The following is a 15,872-nucleotide window of genomic DNA, read 5'->3' as shown; positions in this document are numbered from 1 at the left end:
GTATGTGGGATAGTCTCAAGAGGCATGAAAGTACCTCAGGGTGTGCACGGACCCTGATGAAGCAGAATAAGCTGTGGAAGATGATTATTATATTTAACCCTCAGCAGACGACTGTCGGGCATTTCCCGACATCCTAGTTTCCTGTATGTCAGGATGTACCCGCCAGCTGTTTCCACAGTAAATACATATGCGTGTGAAGCAATTATGAATGCTGCTGCTATCTATAGTCATTGTATAGAACCTTTAGGAACATCACAGCCTTTTAGATGCATTAAAACTTTGTTGTACAAGGTTTACAGGTGAATAAAGAATGAGCTGTTGTTTGCATTAGTCAGCTGTGAAAATGGTGGCGCGCGGACAGGGTAGTGCTACTTTGTCTGATATAGCTAATTTTTTAGATAAAATTGACAGCAGTGATGACAAATTATCGGTTATGGACAGTGAGTCCGATGTTTCTGAGGTGATGATGACAATTCTAGTTGAGAGCGATACATATAGTTGTGAACCAGACAATGGTTGGAGAGTTTATCGCCCAGCTGATTCCAACTTTGTAAAGAAACCACACATTTTAATTAGTGGTTTTTCACCTCCTGCCGGTAAGAAACCATCTACTCCTGTTGAATTTTTTACACTATTTTTATGCAAGATTTAATATGACAAATTGTTGATAAAACTAACCATTATGCAAGAGAAAAAATACAAATTAATACACCATTGAGGGAGAGGAGCATTTGGGCTAATTGGACTGATGTGCCAATCGCAGAAATGAGGGCTTTTCTTGGTATAGTACTCAATATGGGCATGAATCCTAAACCAAAGATTGTGCAGTGTGCTGCAACAGGCAGAAAAAGGGAAGAAGAAGGGAATCAGTGTATATTTGCAACACCTGCACCAAGAAACCTGGATTTCATCCTAGAATTTGCTTCAGGAAGTACCATACCAGGCACATAGCTGCCTGTGTGGTTAATTGGTAGAGTGTTGGTCTCAGAACCTCAAGATTGCAGGAGGTAGTTGGATTTTTGAAGGGTGGAAGAATGTTGATTTGAAACTCCACGTCATGTGATGTTATTGTAATTACCAGGCCTGTTCTAGGGCTGTACTTTAGTTAGCCTCTTGCTATCTCATTGCCGTTGGAGACCTACTCAAGTTAGTGCAACATTTAACCTCCAGTAAAAGAAGTGAATTTTTATGCTTCATGCATTTTTGTTTTATTCTTCTTCGATTATTAGCTATTTTTTCTACAAATTTTCCAATGTCTTCAGAAGTATTAATCCTGTCTTAAAGTTTTACATAATAGTAATTATTAGAAAATGTAATTTCTAATCTGTTATATCTGATATAATTTTACTGTACATGCTGTACAGGCTACAATAGTAGAAGGGTGCAAGCGGACAATATGTTCTACCAGAATGTAAGGAACCTGGTGTGGAACAGAGAAGTTCCTATGAAATGTAAAGAGATAAGATGTACTAAACCCCTATATTAATGTATGCATCAGAGACTTGGACTTTGACGGCAAGAAATGAGAGTAAAATTCAGGCCAGTGAGATGAAGATGAAGACAAGGAGAGACAGAGTAAGAAATGTTGAGGTCAGAAAAGAGCTAGGGATAGAAAACTGAGCAACAGGATGGAGAAAAATAAATTGAGATGGTTTGGACATGTTATGAGGATGGAGGAGGGAAGGATACCAGAACAAGTATTGGAGGCTAAGATAGAAGGAAAGAGGGCAGTAGGGAAGCCCAGACCGTTTTTACTGACCGCCCGGCTATCATAACGCTAGGTATGTGCTAGTTACATACCGTATTTCCCGGCAGAATCGTCACATTTTTTATACCAAAATTTTCGAAAAAATAGTAGGGTGCAACCATTATACGAAGAATTTTTAATACCAGGATTTGTATTACTTAAAAAATTTATTTATAACTAAATTGTATTTGATACAAATTTAAGATGCATGTAATACTCACGTTTACACATCAAAATAATTTAAATAGTCTAAAACAAATTTCATAATTAATCGCAACAATTCGGCAAACACCGGGCGAGTTGGCCATGTGCGTAGAGCCGCGCAGCTGTGAGCTTGCATCCGGGAGATAGTAGGTTCGAATCCCACTATCGGCAGCCCTGAAGATGGTTTTCCGTGGTTTCCCATTTTCACACCAGGCAAATGCTGGGGCTGTACCTTAATTAAGGCCATGGCCGTTTCCTTCCAACTCCTAGGCCTTTCCTATCCCATCGTCGTCATAAGACCTATCTGTGTTGGTGCGACGTAAAGCCCCTAGCAAAAAAAAAAATTGGCTAACGTTTTTCCAGCCTGAAAATAAAAATGAACATATTAAGTTAATTGTCATTAATTTGAGTATTAAAGTTAAAATATTACACTTGCAAAAATTTATCGCTTTGTTGTTAAATACGGACTTACCGGTACCCAATTTATTCCAAATCTTCTGTGTCGCTATCGCAGGTTTCGGGATCCGATGCGCTGTCCTCGCCGCTGTTAATACCAGTATCAGATTCTTCGTCTCTCTGCCACACTGCGTCATCTTCGGATCCGTCTAGTGCATTCGAAATCCCAGTCCTTTTGAAGCTCTTGGAGACTAGATCAGGTGGTATAAGATCCCAACTTTTCATCACCCACGAGCATAACAAGTCCAAGGGTGGACGCCTGATATTTCCAACGGGCGTCAATTACTGATCGCCGCTCATCATCCACTCGTTGTAAAATCGACGTAAGTGGTCTTTAAAGGGTTTATTAATACATACGTCTAGTGGCTGCAAAGCAGATGTTAGGCCACCAGAAATGACTATCTGTCGTGTCTTATTTTTACTGAGAAGTTGCTTAACTTCGTTCACGAGGTGACCTCGGAAACTATCTAAAACAAGCAGAGCTGGTTGTTTTAGTAGTGCACCGGGTCTTCTACCCTACACAGTTTTAACCCAGTCCGGCATGAGTTCTACGTCCATCCAACCCTTTGGTTGCACTCCTACATGAATTTCACGTTGAAACTGTATATTCTTAGGCATCGTTTTCCTCTTGAAAATTATGTAAGGCGGCAACTTTCATCCATCAGCTGTAATGGCTAGCATTGCCGTGCATCGAAACTTCTCACTACCGCTGGTTTTCATTAATACACTCCGTGATCCTTTTAACACAATAGTGCTGCTACGAGGCATATCAAAAAATATTGGATCTGATCGGCATTACCAATTTGAGGAAGCAAGTACGAAGTTTCCTTGCACAAATGTATGATAAATCGGTGAAAATTTACAATCTTGTCCATGTAATCAGCAGGCAACTTTTGGCTTAGTGTTGTTCTCCTTCGCACTGACAGATTGTGTCGTCGCATGAACCCCTTAATCCACCCACGACTCGCCTTAAACTGAGTTATGTTGTGTTTGCGCGCTACCTCCCATCCCTTAAATTGTAACATTTCATATGATACACTGCAGCCATTGCTACATATTTCATTAACGTACATAAACACTTCTTCGTCAATTGTAGGAACCTTCCCTGTTTTAGGACTTCTAAACATGCGTCTAGAAGGGCTTGTGCTTTATAGCTTGTTTTTTAATTTCTGCCAGTCATGCACCAACTTTTCACTCACTGAAAATTTTCTTTCTGCAGCTCTGTTCCCGTGCTGTTCAGCAAAGGCAGTTACGCTTAGCTTGAAGCCCGCAGACTAGTTTCAACCGCTTATAAATGCTTCACATGTTAATATTTTGCAATATAAATGACTTTCCGTAATTGTTCACTATTAAAACAAATTATTTCTACAAACACAAATTAAAAACTTAAATTCTCACGCACACATGTCTACAGTAATCACGTCAGTCACAAACAAATAAATGCATCTGTGATCTGTCCATTCCAGAGCAGCCAATACTGTTAGGCAGCAAGGAAGCATGCAGCAATTTGTTATCAGTGGAGCTTGTTGGTTGCGACACTAGTGCGCTTGCACAAACCTCGCAAACCGGAGCATGGACGTCTTCATACATCGCGCTAGCTAGCGCGGTGTAGATCTACTGTAGTTGACCGTGTTCCGAGACGTCAGTAACAAACATTCATTTTTTCAATTTCTTTTAAACATATGGTAATTAGGTTAATATTTCTTCCCAGTTATTGATGATTTTACATTACATTTCTGACGAGTTTATAAAATAAAACTTTAATACAATTGGATAATAATTATCTTGACTGCTTGGGTAAAAGTTTTCACCCCATGCCCGGACACTTATGACGTAGTAGTAAGATAAGAGTCTAGCGATGACAACTGAGACATCGTAAATAATTCGGCTGACAGTGAGCTGAATAATTCCGTGGAAATCTGCGTTATCATCTTGGATTTTACTTCGTGTGCAATAACGCAGGAGCCGGCCTCATGGTGTAGGGGTTGCGTGCCAGCCTCTTACACGGTTCGAGGTCCACTCAACCTACTTGATTACAGTTGAGGAGCTATCTGACAGTGAGATGGCAGCCCTGGTCTAGAGAGCCAAGAATAACGGCCGTGAGGATTCGTCGTGCTGACCACACCACACCTCGTAATCTGCAGGCCTTCAGGCTGAGCAGCGGTCGCTTGCTAGGCCAAGGTCCTTCGCAACTGTTGCGCTGGGGGCGGGTGGTTGTAATAACGCAGAATTCTATCAGACCTCTTGTCTACTAGAAGACAAGTGTGTGTTGGTACCAGTATTTCCTGGCGACGTTGCCGATAAGCTATAACTTACAGCCTTACGTATTTCAAATGAGAACTCATAATATGTAGGTGGTGAATAAATTGTACACTGCCTCACGACCACGTTGTCAAACTGCCGATAGCCTGCCGGTAAGCCATGCGTATTATTTATTTATACATTGTGCAACATCTCGCAAATGTGACTGTGTTGCCAAATTGCCCATAAACCATACACGTATTTAAATTGCACATTCATGTGCAACTTACATTACAGTTCCATTTACCTTTTAACCAGATTAGTGAACAAAATTTGGACGTGCGACGATTATGCGATTAAATGTTTAAAGTCCGATTTTTGTATTGAAAATAAAGGATGTGACGATTACGCGGTGGCGACGATTATTCCGGGAAATATGGTAATATTTCAAGTTGCTTTACGTCACACCGACACACATAGCTCTAATGGCAACGATGGAATAGGAAAGGGCTAGGAGTGGGAAGGAAACGGCCATTGCCTTAATTAAGTTACAACCCCAGCATTTACCTGATGTGAAATTGGGAAACCACAGAAAACCATCTTCAGGGCTGCCAACAGTGGGGTTGGAACCCACTATCTCCCGAATGCAAATTCACAGCTGCATGCTCCTAACCGAATGGCCAGCTCTCTTGGTTTACGTAATATTAATACATATTTAAGTTATTGTGTGTTCCAAATTAAAATGTAAATACTGTAAATTATTTAAATGAAAAATGTTCGTTATTGTCTGCATAATTGCATGAGTACCACGGAGTTTAAATGTTTAGCTTATCACGTAGTGTCATGCGCGAGCGGTGTCTGGATTAGCGAGGAATCACATGCGAGCACTCAATTCCGTGCGACATAAGAAACACGTCTGGCACTCCACAGCAACCAAGTGGTTATGAACGAGCAGTAGAACACTAGAAGTTCAAAATACTTTGTTATCTCTTCTTCGTGATAACACTAAAATAGTTAAATTTTGCAGTTGATGTTTACCTGTCCAATATTATTGTTAATACCCTGAGGGGAATTGAAATTTTATGATATTCATTGTTTACGTAGTATTTCCTGCCCGGCTACTTATTCCTGCCACCCAGCTGAAGAATATTTCTGGCGAGAACACTGAGTTGGAACTTTATAGAACATCTGCCTTGGTAAATTATTCCAATCTCTAATTACTCTTCCTGTATACGAATATTTGCCCAAGTTTGTCCCGTTTAATTCCAAATTTATTTTCCTATTATGACCTTTCCTACTTTAACCCTCGAACTGGTAGCTGACGATAGATCATCAGGTCTACTTTACCAATAAATCCAGCTAGGAGAATTTGTGAAACTTTCTGTTAGATGGTACCGTTCATCAGGCATGTTTTCTCCTTGGAATGTGAAATGTTTCAGTGTTAAATACATCCATTTACGTGTGCTATCTTTGAAACAATTGAAGGTCGTGATTCGTACAGACTTGAAACACATGTTGATTTTTTTATGCCTTGCTTTCGTTGTTTACTGTGTGTTATGCACACACGATGGCTACATTTGTGGATTTAAATGATGAAGATATTGTAACAGAATTAAATGCATGTGTAAATTCAAGGCCCACTGCAGCAGAATGGTGAAGTGTTATGCCACCTGAGGTAGGTTATGGACACCCAATGGTTAGGACTCTTATCAACTACTGTACTCTGTATTGAATAATTCCTAAAGTATTAGCACCATTCATTTAACCCGACGAGTGCTACGCCCGCCTATAGACGGGCTGACGCGGCCGGTCCACCAGTGCTACGCCCGTCTATAGATGGTGGGCGAGAATTTTAATTTTTTTCAGTTTCCCGGTTCACTTTCGAGTGCGAATTTGATCTCTGACATGTTCTGCCATCTGTTGGGCATTATGTAGAACTAACTGATCAGAGATTATAGCTTCGAGAAGTAACTTACAGAGCTTTTTGTATACGTCTGTGGAGTTCATCTGTGATGTAAACAAACATGGCGGAACAACAGTTTATGTGCTCTTGCAGTGATGTTATTTTGGATCACAGAATCTTTCAGTTATTAACCACAGCGGAAAGTGACGATGGAGATAATCATTTTAAGGAATTGTTCAGCTATTTTGAAAGTGAGAGTGATAGAGGGAGTGCCGAAAATATTGTATGTGAGAGAGAAACAGAACTTCCTTCTAAACGAAAGAAGAAAAAGACTGAGAGTACAAAAGCTATTTTATCGCTAATTTCATGGCGGATGGATTACTTTTCTTCACCAGAGTTTCAGGTAACTGTGACAGGCTCTGAGGGCCAAGTGGTGTTTGATGACAACCCGAAAATCATTGACTTTTAGAAACTTTTGTGCCAGTGGAGTTGGTGCAGATAATTGGAAAATCGGCATCCCAAACAGTCAGTAGAAAACATTTAACTATCACCACATTCTAGGTTTGGAAAGTATTTTAAAATATCAACTTATATACTTCTAAGAAGTTACATGTATTAGTTGCCTACAGATTTTAAGAAACAATATTATTATGGGCTCTTTACTTTGTATAAAGATAATGCATGGATGGGCACATAAGTGTAATTTTGTTTTCTCTCAAAATAATATTGAACATAAGTGTAGGATTTTCCATTTGCATTTATATTTATAAACAAACAACATTTATAAACATTTTAAGCTAATCACCCACTGATAAGTTAAAAATTGAGGCTTCTACAATTTTTTTTACATACGTATGAAAAAACTCAGCACTGAGGTACCAAACAGTCAACTGGTAACTCAGCACTTAAAAGGTTAAAATTTGCATACTTATCATCAGAATTAACTTCTCTAAAAAAATGCATATTTTAAAAAGCTAAAGAAAATCCGTCATTTATATTTGATGTGTAATAAAACATATTTTTAATTTTTTGGGGAAGCATTTAAAGGGGCAGAAAAATGAAAAAAATTTTACATATAGGGTAAATGTAAACCACTTCTCAAATAGACCACTTCATGCTGAATGTTTTGGTGTATTATATGTGCATATTCTGTGAATAATACATCTGTCAGAGTGACATACATCACGGACGTCAAATGTGTAGTGCACACCCACCGGTTAGAGCTATTTAACCTACCAGTTCGAGGGTTAAAAACTTCACTCAAATATATATGTCTACAAACATCATTGCAAGCCATCTTTCCACTGACAGCTTGGAACTCTTCGCTTATTACTAGGAGGAAAGCAGCTTTGAGCACAGTAGGAGGCTCGGTGTGAGTCAGCCGTGAGGGCTGTCAGGTGATTTGGATGCAACCACATCATATGAAGTTGCTTTCCATCTTGAACACAATTAGTCCATTTCATCTGACAAGAAAATTACCCCTTCCCATTCACACTAAGTGTTGAATGTTACAAAAATTTACGTAGTTGTACAGTACTCTTTCATTTATTCATGAAGAAACTTTAGGATCCTTTATCTTGGGGTAGTTTCCAAAGTGGTATTACATGAATAACACATCCTGTACATCAAGACATATCAAATAGTGACAAAAAGGAAAAGGCCAAAGACTCTTTAGACCTTTCATTTTGTCAGGGACAAGTTGTTTTTAATATAAGTAGTTAATTGTGTTTTACTTGTGCTTCTGTGTTTTTGTGCATATCTTAACTGTAAATCAAGATTATGGGTGAAGATGTTTCCTACAAAAAGTGAAACAAGTACCGCCTAGTTTTAAAATAAAATTAATGTTATTTTAATCTAAGACAAATTTTTGAGTGGTGGAAAGGTGGAATTTCTTAAATGAACAAGTTGGAAGTTGTTACATATACTTTCCGCTTAATCGAGCTGTTCGTCTCCTTACTCGCAGGTCTTCCTAGCCTAAAGTTTGCAGCATTTCTGTCACACCACTTATTTGTCAGAAATCATACAGAACAAATTGTTTTGCTTTCCTTTGGATCTTTTCCAGTGCTCAAATCATGTAACCCTGGTGAGGGTTACACTAGAACCATATTCTGATTGTGATCTTTCCGGTGATCTACATGCATTCTGCTGTACATCCTTACTACAACCCATAAATACCCTTATAACTATGTGAAGAGATCTGTAACCTTTGTTTACAATCCTATTTATGTGATTTAGTGAAACTCTGAACCTGACTTTTCATCCTGCTGTCCATTGTCCATCTCACAATTTTGTCAAGATCTATTTGCATTCGCTCACAGTCCTGCAGTCCTCCTTGCAGTATAACATCTTATCTCTGATTCTAGTTCTTTACTCATATCATTTACATATAAGAAAACAGAAGAGGTCCAATAACATCCCCTCTCAATCGTTATTTGATCAGATAATGCTTCACCTACTCTAATTCTCTAGTTCTATTTTCTGGGAATTTATTCACCCATTCAGTCATTTTTTTGTTGTTTTTTTGTCCATTAGCCTTCATTTTCATCAAAAACGTTCCGTGTTCCATCCTTTCAGAGGCCTTGGGTTAGTCATTAATAATACAGTCCATCTGACCACCTGAATCTAAATTATTTGCTATATCTTGCTGGAGTCCTACAGGTTAAGCCTCACAGGATTAAGCTGTCCAAACCCCAAAGTGCCTTCTCTCAAATCAGTTAGTAATTTCACAAAAGTTGTTGCCATAATAAGACCTATCTGTGTCAGTGCAATGTACAACAAATTGTTAAAAAATATGTTAAAAATATAAAATTTTCACAAATGTGTGCAGTATAATTGGAAAGAATACGTTCACAGAACATATGTGGCCTGTAAGTATCATTACAAGTATTATATATATAGTTTAACCACTTATTCAATACAATCTAAAAGGATGATTTATCTCACAAAAGTGGACATGTTTTGGCTATTAGGGCTATCATCAGCACACAAGTACTTAACGCAATGCTGTCCGCTCACGTATCAATACGCGTTTCCAAGCACGGTGCTCTGCAGCCGATCACGTATGAATACGTGTTGGTGCAGCTCTGTCTTCTGATGCCATCTAACAGTTATTGAGGAACTACTTGGAGGTTATCGTTGATGTACCTAAATTATAGAAAATCTATGCATCTTTTAGTACTGGTTTTGCCCGTTTTAGTACGTAAATGGCATTTGTTTTTGCCTTCGAATATCTCCCGTGTATCCATCAATGCTAGCAAACAAAAATGGCAGAAGCGGTAAACATTGGATTGACTCCTAGTGATATTATACTTGAATTATACGCTGATAATATGTCATATGTATCCAGTGTTTGTGAGGAGAGTGAAGATGAATTGTCTAATGATAATTCTAGTGCTAGTGTCATGCATTTATGTTGAAGTGATGCGTTGAATGACACGTTAATTGCACCATGCGAGCAATGACCTGTTGCTTGAGATAGCAAAGATGGTCTAGATGTAAGTACTGTTGATAATATTATCCCTATTTCTGGAAATGAGTGGTCTAAGCAGGATATTATACTGTTTTTGGAGTCTTTCTCGTTTATGGCTGGCATTAAAATTTTGCTGAGTGAACCTGAAAGTATAGGTTATGATGTCAAGAGCGGCACCAAGTTGTACATTTGTAATGACTTGTTGGAGTATATGGTGGAGGAATCAAACAGATATCATTACCAGAATGCACCGAAATATAAAATCTCACCACAACTATAAAGTGGACGGATATAAGTGTGAATGGATCCAAAATTATTAAATTATGATACCCTGCAATAACTCCATGTCTCTGCCAAAACCTTCCAGCCGCAGGGGCCAGTTATACATCGGATGGACCGGACAGCATTGTGTTAAATAAGATCAGTAGCACATAAACGCATTTGAAAGGAAATCATGAATGTAGTAATGACATATATCTTGATGATTGAGACAATTCAAAACAAAATATTGGAACTCATTGATAAAAGTTCAGAAATTTACCGTAAGATGGCCTTATGATCTTTTCATTAAAGAACTTAGTAATATATATATTTAGCTCATTTGTGTATTGATTAGGTCGATGTCGAGTCCCACTCATCATGAAAATAGCTTGTGCTTTCAGCATTCGTATGATGACTGTCCTGTGTTCCAGTAATATAGAGCTATCTGATGGTCTTTAAGAGAACACCCTTCCCTATTTATTATAGTTCATGGGAATCGTGATGGTATTTTAGCCTCTGATATTCTCGAATGTTTATAATAGTTTACTGATGATGAAGATTGAAAATAAACGTGGTTCCTGGTTCATCTTTGCTCACAAAATTGATATTTTAGAACAGTGAGTGGACAATGATAGTGACGTTGAAGCAGCATCTTAGTTGCAGGATTTGATGGTGATTAATATAAATGAACAGAGTGGTATTGAAAATGAAATTGGAGGTGGTGGTGCTCATCGAAATCCGTGGCGCGAGTGGAGACTTGGCGATTCTGATTTACCTACATTCTTATACAGTGAAACAATTTTTGAAAATAAAACATCACACAGGAACAATTCTTCAACACTGTAACTGTAAATATATTTAATGTAACATATTTATATTTGTGTTAGATTGTTTTGCAGTGTTCACTTCCTACAGCTGTTAATAGAACAGAAATAAATTAGGAGTGGAGCAGGAAGCATACGCTAAGGGTAATAGAGTTCATTTGTTTTCTTAAACTGTAATAATCATCTCTGTTTTTAATATTCTTTCCTTTGTACTTTGGGCCTGCTATAGAAATTCCTTTCTCATTTGATATAACTCTTTTATGCAAACAATAATCAGATATGTGTTTAAGGTATGGCAATATATCTCCAGAAATCTGACCTATTCTATCTACTTTTGTAGTTTTGAAGTTTTTATATTTTTATTACTGATTGTGGATGATATTTTTGCTGCAACTAAACTGTCAGTGACACACACATCAGCTAGTTAATATTTAAAATCTTGCATAGTTGTGTTATAAATTCTAGGCTCTGGAGGGTGTGATTTCCAAGTGACATCACCATGGTATGTGTTTATGTGTTCCGAATCCTGGTCAGGTGTGTAGTAGTTTTGAAATTAAAAGTCAGTCCTTGTGGTGATGTGGAACTGGAGAACCTCTGACCAGGTATACAGAGTTAGGCTATCCTAACCCACCGAGGAAGTTTGGAAGACTTGCTGCAGTTTATATTGGCTTATATTATGTATTGCATGGGTGAGCCTGAAGCATTGTGTTTGAAGGTACCTCCAATGGTAATAATTAGAAGACCGAGCTCGATAGCTGCAGTTGCTTAAGTGCGGTCAGTATCTAGTGTTTGGGAGGTAGTGAATACGAACCCCACTATCGGCAGCCATGAAGATGGTTTGCTATGGTTTCCCATTTTCACATCAGGCAAATGCTGTGGCTGTACCTTAATTAAGGCCACAGCCGCTTCCTCCCACTCCCATTCCTAGCCCTTTCCTGTCCCATCATTGCCATACGACCTATGTGTGTTGGTGTGACGGAAAGCAACTTGTAAAAAGAAAATAAGCTAATTAGAAGTAATTAAGTCTTGCATATGTGGTGAGGAGTCATATTGCGTGAGTAGTTACTCATTCATCTAACCATTCATGATCAACTTCCAATGATCTGTTTGTTGCACTGTTCTGCTGGAAGTATCATATTGTTTATCCTTCTTCCATTAGCATTTCAGTGAATTGTCATGAAGTATCGTTAACATAGTACTCCAAAATCACTGTGTTGTAAAGGAAATTAGCACCAGTTTACTGTCTTGCACCAATTGCACACCATACCTCAAATGTTTGATCATCTAATGAGACTTTGTACGAGGCGTGTTTTTTAAGTAAGGTCCGTTTGAAAATAAGTACACAACGCAAGGTTATTTTTAAAAAAGTAAAGTTATATTCAGAAAGTACATATTTCACTCTATTTTTCAACATAGATGCCAAGTTTGTTCAAACAGTTATCATACCTCGTAACCAATTTTAAAATACCCTCTTCATAGAAACTTGCCGCCAGCTCCGATAACCAAGAGTTCACTGCCATTTTCACATCGTCGTCATCATTGTAATGGTTGCCACTGAGGTGATGTTTGAGGTGGAGGAACAGATGGTAATCATTCGGCGCAAGATCAGGACTGTAGGGTGGGTGGTCTAAAACTTTCCAGCCAAAACTGTCCAATAAATCACGGGTCTGACCTGCAGGTGAGGTCTTGCATTGTCATGGAGAAGGACAATTCCCTTTGTCAGCATGCCGCGTCTTTTGTTTTGAATTGCTCTGCGTAGCTTTCTCAGGGTTTGGCAGTATGCTTCTGCATTGATAGTGATTCCTCGTTGCATGAAGTCGACCAACAAAACACCATGCCTATCCCAAAACATCGACGCCATGATTTTGCCCTGGGATAGAGTCTGTTTGGCCTTCACCTTTACAGGCGAGTGTGTGTGTCTCCATTCCATGCTCTGTTGCTTCGATTCGGGCATGATATGCGAAACCCTTGTTTCGTCTCCAGTTACAATCTGACTCAAGAAGCCGTCACCTTCTTTGTCATAACGAGTCAAGAACTTCATCGCACACTCAAATCTTTGGTTTTTGTGGTTCTCTGTTAAGGGTTTCGGGACCCAACGGGAGCACAGTTTCCTAAACTTCAGGTGTTCAGAAACAATGTTGTAAAGCACTGATCTCGACATGTCAGGAAATTCTTTTGAGAGACCTGTTATTGTGATGCGCCTGTTCTCACGAATCTTCGCTTCAATTGAAGCCACCAAATCGTCCGTATTCAAAAAAGGGCGACCGGAGCGGTCCTCATCATGGACGTTGTCACGGCCATCTTTGAATTGTCGTACTCACTTACGCACTTTGCTTTCACTCATAACAGTATCACCGTACACTTTGCAAATCTGTCGATGAATTTCTGCAGCAGACAGGTTCGTTGCTAACAAAAAATCACATCACTGACCGAACCTCACATGCGGCGGGCAAGTTGATAGTCTTAAACATTTTGAAAGCACAGAACAGAACTGTACAGGTTAGCTACAGAGCTGAAAATGAGCACAGTTGTTCCCTAGGCATGCCAGTACACGATGCACGTGCTCGTTGCGATATGTGCGTGAACTACTAGTGTCTACAAAAAAAAACGGACCTTACTTAAAAAACACACTTCGTAAACTGCATGCAGATTTTTGTTTTCCCAGTACTGTGCATTTTTAGCTTTCACATAACTGCTCAGATGAAACCGAGGTTCATCGCTCATTAAAAGAAGTGTTGGATCTGCACATTGTAAAAAGCATGCAGCCAGATCAGTAGAGGTTAATTTATGAGCTGCTGATTCTTTGTATGATGGACAAAACTTGAGTATCTCTCACAACGGAAGACTGAGAAAGCACTTTCATGTGCAAGCCACTGGATCACTTTTTTCAGACTTCTATTATGACTTGGATGTCTTGAAGCATCTTGTTGTGGATATTGGTTTTTCTTATTGGAAACTGATCTTATTTCTTACAGCTTAGTGAACCACTACACCACTATTGCATGAAATAAACTTCATCGCAAGGCCCATATTGTTGTAACTACTTGTGCAGTTCTTGATCATACACTCCACCTTTACAATACAAATTGCTTGTCTTTATTTAGACAACATTAAAGTTCGATACATGTTTTGTCCTTTATGAGGACATCATCAGTCAAAAAATAAATGTACACACCTGAAAACTGTAATAAGGTTATTTCTCAATGAAAAGTACTGTTGTTGTCTTGTGTGATATAATTTCACTTTAACTTGAATGATGTGTTTAGATTCAAACCTTCAGCTGGCTGTCAAATTGTGTGAAGTTGTTCTTATCTCTCACGGAAGCTGCCATGCCTGACCTGGAGATCCCCAGCCCCTTGCTGTTGTATAGGACTTCTTGCAGTCCATGGTGCAATAAGCTGGCCTCACCTTGCATAGACCTTGCATGTAGCTTATGATGATTCTCAACATTAATGATCAAATCTGTTTGTGCAGAATTCCTCTGTTTTATTATTACTAATGTCTTCTAGGTATACTTCAGTGTTCATTCTTATGATTATATGTCTGCATTACTACTTTCATCATCTTCCTTTAACAAACTTCTTTGTCTTGAAGCATACAGACAAGAAAGTAGTTTAATTTTTGAATGGTTTCCTCAAAATTGTATCTTTGTTGTATTTTGGTCTGTAACAAAATTAGTGACTGTTATTACTCTGCTTTTCTTTGTAGGAGACTCACCTAGAGCTTAGTTCTGATAATGTGGATGATATCGGAAAGAAACAGGATATCGAACGCGTTGTAATTAAAGTTGAAGAGACTGACACTGAATTGTATTACAATGAAGAGGTGAGTTTTTAAATACCTTTATTGACAAGAAAATAATTAAGGTCTAAGCATCCTTTTGTGAAATAAAACCTTGCTGTGAGTGAATATTTCAATTTAAATGTTCTAAAACATCTTTCTTTGTATTATTTGCTGGAAGTATAATGTCCTATGGGTATTGTTCATAACAAAATTGCTCTTTTTATTTCATAATTTTCCCAGTGGTTGGCAGCAACATGTTACAAGTTGCTTATCCTTACATTGTGCACTTTCTATGTATTGATTGTTCATTGATTAAGCAGTAATTGCTCTGGCCCTCCTGTGGGTGGGGGTGGTAGAATAACACCCACGGTATTCCCTACCAGTCGTAACAAGCAACTAAAATGGGACGCAGGGACTCTTAACTTGGGAGCGTGCGTTACCGACCACGGGGCCCTGAGCTGGATGCTTTTGTTGCTTCCATTTATTTGTGCCAGGCTCCTCACTTTCATGTATCCTATTTGACCTCCCTTGGTCAACTCTTTCTTTTTCAACCCCAATGATATTAGAACAGTCGAGACCTAAGGAGCGTTTCATTTTCACACCCTTCCTGCTCCTTGTCCTTCTTTGACCGATTCCTTCATTTTTGAAGTGTTGGGTCGCTTCCATTTTTTACTCTAATTAGTATTGTATAGTTGTACTTCCTCTTAAGTATGCAGCACATCCTCTTAATGAGGTCAGTTTTGGAGGAACTATTGAAGAATGTGATGACAAGGTTTGTCAAACCACACGTTATTAAAAGTTCCTCCTTTCTCCTTGATATAGATTATCATACTCCAGCAAATCAAAAGGATGATTGTGATCTGATGATAGGGAACCTGCGTTTGTTTTGGTGAACTCTTTAAGTCTGTTAGAAAGTGTTTCTCTTCATCATGTGTCTACATGCTAAACAAATTTTTGTTCAAAGATGAAGTTTTAATTACTGCG

At 38.6% G+C, this 15,872-nt stretch overlaps 1 protein-coding gene across 1 annotated transcript in view; it reads left to right on the top strand.

The window, feature by feature from the left end:
- Positions 1–15,872, top strand: part of LOC136885420 (gastrula zinc finger protein XlCGF57.1) — a 71,862-nt gene that overhangs the window by 19,705 nt on the left and 36,285 nt on the right. The window contains exon 4 of the mRNA XM_067157946.2: positions 14,814–14,930. Within this exon, the coding sequence (XP_067014047.2) occupies positions 14,814–14,930 (117 nt within the window). The remainder of the gene's footprint in view (positions 1–14,813; positions 14,931–15,872) is intronic.

The sequence above is a fragment of the Anabrus simplex genome, chromosome 14, assembly GCF_040414725.1.
Source record: "Anabrus simplex isolate iqAnaSimp1 chromosome 14, ASM4041472v1, whole genome shotgun sequence".
Classification (NCBI taxonomy): domain Eukaryota; kingdom Metazoa; phylum Arthropoda; class Insecta; order Orthoptera; family Tettigoniidae; genus Anabrus; species Anabrus simplex.
This window is presented reverse-complemented; position numbering and strand designations above follow the sequence as displayed.